General features: G+C 35.0%; 1 protein-coding gene across 1 annotated transcript in view; it reads left to right on the top strand.

The window, feature by feature from the left end:
- Positions 1-590: 590 nt before the first annotated feature.
- The window catches only part of LOC107577530 (tubulin--tyrosine ligase-like protein 12), a gene marked incomplete at its 3' end in the record, with an annotated part of 6572 nt that continues 2795 nt past the window's right edge, over positions 591-4367 (top strand). Inside the window, exons 1-4 of the mRNA XM_016263598.1 lie at positions 591-729; positions 904-980; positions 2633-2749; positions 2833-3027. Coding sequence (XP_016119084.1) covers positions 2646-2749; positions 2833-3027 — 299 coding nt within the window. The remainder of the gene's footprint in view (positions 730-903; positions 981-2632; positions 2750-2832; positions 3028-4367) is intronic.

Here is a 4367-nt window from a genome sequence, read left to right as displayed (position 1 = left end):
ATATATATATATATATATATATATATATATATATATATGCCTGAAGCCGTTTCACAATACTCCACATAGGCTCCGTTGTATTTTTGGACAAAATGTATTTTACCATATATGTGTCCTTGAAGGTAATCAATAGCTTGTCATGCATATATTTCTAGCTCCTGAACAAGGTCTTCTCCATATATGGGTTTTTCAAGCTTTAAAATAGTTCACTCAGTTTACAGCTCACTGCAATCCTTAACACACAGTTGCTTCACACAGTCAGACTAATAATATAGACTAATAATAGTAGATAATAGTAGAATAATTTCTTATTACAAATAGGCATAATTCTATGTATTATATTAATTCAAGATTAATGAAAATATTTTACAATGTCAAATATGTTACAGTAGGCTTTATCGGGTTAACAAGTATTATGTAATGCTCATCATGCATATGAAAATGTCAAAGTTGTCACATTTCTGTTTGAAGGTACATTGACTAATGATTCTTTAAGCATTATATATAGTAGTAATATTTGTTAATGAATGTCAGTATAAAGTGGTTTTATTCGAATTGATGTCTTTGATTTAATGAGAGTTTTAACATTTATCAGATGAAGTGACGCGTGATTTTGCATATGGAGAGACTGACTCTTTGGTGAGGAGATGCCGTTTGTTAGCATGGCTGCCTGATAACCTTGAGGATGTGAGTGATGACGTCCAAGAACCGTCTGACCTTTACTATGAAGTGAGTGAATTTAATTATCATTAAAATATTGTTTGCTTTGGAAATGTTTGTCAGTGTGGAATCTTATTGGCTGTTGGCATGTATTAAACTGCCTGGGTGCTTTTTGTGGACGGCATTTTGATTCAGTAAAATCATTAAGTGCCATTTTCACTCTACATCACTGCACTTTTCCAGACAATTCTGCAGGAGAACAAAGAGAAGCTTCCTATAGACATCCAGCTTTCCTGTGTACCAGATGGAAAAGTGCTGAAGTAAGTCATTGTGTTAAATGTCAATTATTGTTTTATTGTGTTCTTTGCAACTTTAAAGTTTGTTTTATTCTTAAAGTCAACCTTTAAAAAAAAAAAGATTCTTGTTTCCACGTCAAAAGTCCAAGTGTCTAACCTTTTTTATTCACATTTTAATCATTAATCATTCATATTTCAAGTTGTGGTTTGTATAATATAGTTAGTTTGATTTCATTTCGATAAATCAATGTTTTCTGTATAAAAGTTTGAAAATGGCAACAAAAAAAAAACAATCTGTGTGTGTTGAGGATGAAATTGCCCCTAAAAGTGAGCTAAATCGGTCAAAACATCCCTGGAGATATTCAGGGATGAAAACATTCAAAAACATTTTTCTTTTTCTTTCCAAACTTCCAAAATGCTAAATCTTTTCTTTTAGGGTTAGTAAGAGTATGTGTGTGTGTTTAGAGACGTAATTGAGGGTCTGGAACATGTCTGTGCCTGCAGTAATTTACAGCCCCTAATGAATATCTATAAATCTTGGGTCATAAAGTCAGCAGTTTGTGTTCTCCATCTAGATATAAACATTCCTCCTTCTCCAAGGCTGGTGAGGTTTAAAAAAAATCTTCAAAGCTGTCAAGTATTTAGATGAAACAGAGATTTAGCACTTATGGATAAGCAAATATACTGGATGGCACCAAAAATTTAAAGCACAGAATTTAGATGTATGCATGAAATAATCACTTTATCTTCAGTCAACCACAACATTCTCTTTACTGCTCAACACACACTCTTATGTGGTGTGTACCATTTACTCTGTGGTTGCTTTCTCTATCACACTCTGGTTCATGCAACTTATGGTTTAACTCAAGGATACTTGCTGCTTATGTAATATTTGGAGCCTAGAATATCTGGGGTAGAGCCAGCTGTCCTGCACATTTTAGAGGCTATAGAGCAGATGCAAAATGCTTATGCTCATGCATATTCTTGTCAAAGTGTATATATATCAGCTAGAATAGTACATGGATTTAAATGGTTACACACATTATTTAGAGAACATGTAAACACTCTGATGAATAGAAAGTTCAACAGAACCACATTTATTTGAAATGGAAATCATTGTAATGTTATGTTGAAAAAAAAATGTAAATTTTGACTATGTATTGTAGTGTGCTCTTACTGTATGCTATGTTTGTATGTATGTGCTATTACTCTACTATTATAGTCATGTATTCAACTGTGTGCTCAAATATGATGAGCTGCCATTAAGAGAAACATGTGGTGATCTTGTGCTGACGTGATGAACCAAGACCTCTTTGTGTTACGCTGTCGTGAGACGATATAGACTGGGGTCAAATGGTAATAAGCAATAGTGGCCTGAATGATATGTATTGTTTATGGAAACCTATATAAAAAGAGTATTGCAAAGACAGACTGGTCAAATTCTCTGCGGAGTCTCTCGGCTTCATTATCTCTGATAATAAAGTCTGTCTTCTGGTATCAAACCTCAAGCCTTTTTTGAGAGTGATTTCTCACAGAAGCCACCACATTACTTTTCAAATCATTCCAACTTATATTTCTTCCATAGTGGGTGATTGAAACAGGTGGAAAGTGCATTAAGCATTTCTTAATCGGTTTGTGTATTCACTTGGTTGCCATTTCCTGTGTAAACAAATCAGGGTCTACACTGAGATGAAGCAGGTTTTAGACCATCTGAAGCATCCACGTTTCCAGTTCACCGAAAACGAGGAAGAAGCTGACATAATCTGGGCCTTCTCCCATATCCGAGATTATCGGTGAGCATGTTTATGCTTATGTACACTTCAGTTGTATTATTCTTGTTTTATTTAAGTGATTTTGTTCATTCATTTACTGTTAGAAAACTGAGTGAGGAACGGCCTCATGTCCTACTCAACCAGTTCCCCTGTGAGACGGTGCTGACCACTAAAGACTGCCTGGCATCTGTGGCACGGAGAGCCAGGGGAGGTCAGGGGGCTCCGTGGCTCCCTAAAACCTTTAATTTACAGACTGAGCTCCCTCAGTTCATCAGACATTACCTACAGAGACAGGAGAGGTGAGCATCTGTGTGATCATAGTGCTGAAAAAAAATGTAGCGGACTGGGATTAAAAATGTTCACTATGTTATCTGACTAAAGGTGCTTGGTTAAAACATACTTTACTGGAGAAACTTCTGGGAATCATGGAATCACAGTAAACAAAAATCGCACACACATTTATAATTAAAAATGACATGATTGCACAGACTAGGCAGACTTCTTAATCATAAGAACAGATCTAGTTATAGCATACATTTGTTTTGCTTCCTTCTGTGGATGATGTTGGATGTACTTTTGACCTTCCTAAATATGCAAAGTACATTTCAAATTTTCAGATTTCAACATAAGCATGACATATAAAATAGGAATGAACTCTATCCACAGCGTACATCTTATTTCTGCTAAGATCTCAGTGGTATGTGAGTTTCCAGTGTAATATTCTGCCATTGTAAACTGTGGTAGTTGCATTCTCTTCCTGCCCTATTTCTAGTAACTACTAATTATATTATATAAAATATGAACTATAGTAAATGTAACATTTTAGTATATTATATTTAAATAGAACTTTTTAGAAAGGAGTTCCAGAAACTTTAGGGTGAAGGTGGGTCTAAATGAAGGTGGGATTCATTTTCTTTTGAGTTTTCTCACAATTTCTGTTTTTATTAAAAAAAAATTTAAAGAAGACATTTCACACTCCATCAATTTCCGTCACTGGATGCAAAGCATTTATATTGCCTAAAATGTCTGGCTTTAGCTTTGTTTCATAAAATTTGGCTTTGTTTTCCTATTGTTTTCATACTTTCTGAAGGTAATGATGGAAAAGTAGTTTTACCAAAAGCAAGCAGACATTATTTGTCACATAATCCAGAAAGGTTCAGCATTTTTGCCCTGGTGCTCTCAGTTGCCCCTCGCTCAGAAATACATAGCCATGATAAGAAATGAGCAAAGACACACGTTCTGTGTTCAAGCATTTTCAGAGGTTTATTGCTCAGTGAGGTATTTATTAGTATATGCTAAATGGATACATTATCATAGAAAAGTCATGAGCTAGAAGGTTGTAAGGGGATTTACAGTTACGACCCAAGGACCAGATAGGATGAATGAAGACCTGGAGTCAGAGATGCAGTCAATTGAAGAAAATTTACTGAAGAAAATAGTTTGCAGTTTCATCCGCTGAAGTCAGCTTCAACACTCCTCGGAGTTCGTAGGCTGCTCTGCATACACACTCAATATAGCAGTAATTATACTCTAACAGAGGTCAGTAACTACTTCATTACTTAAGGTAAAAATTATTATTTTTGTTTAAATGATAGAAAATCATAGGGTGATGGAAGATATCCACATGCGGATTCCATCC

This window comes from Sinocyclocheilus grahami, unplaced genomic scaffold, assembly GCF_001515645.1.
Source record: "Sinocyclocheilus grahami isolate Dianchi unplaced genomic scaffold, SAMN03320097.WGS_v1.1 scaffold6304.1, whole genome shotgun sequence".
NCBI lineage: Eukaryota > Metazoa > Chordata > Actinopteri > Cypriniformes > Cyprinidae > Sinocyclocheilus > Sinocyclocheilus grahami.
This window is presented reverse-complemented; position numbering and strand designations above follow the sequence as displayed.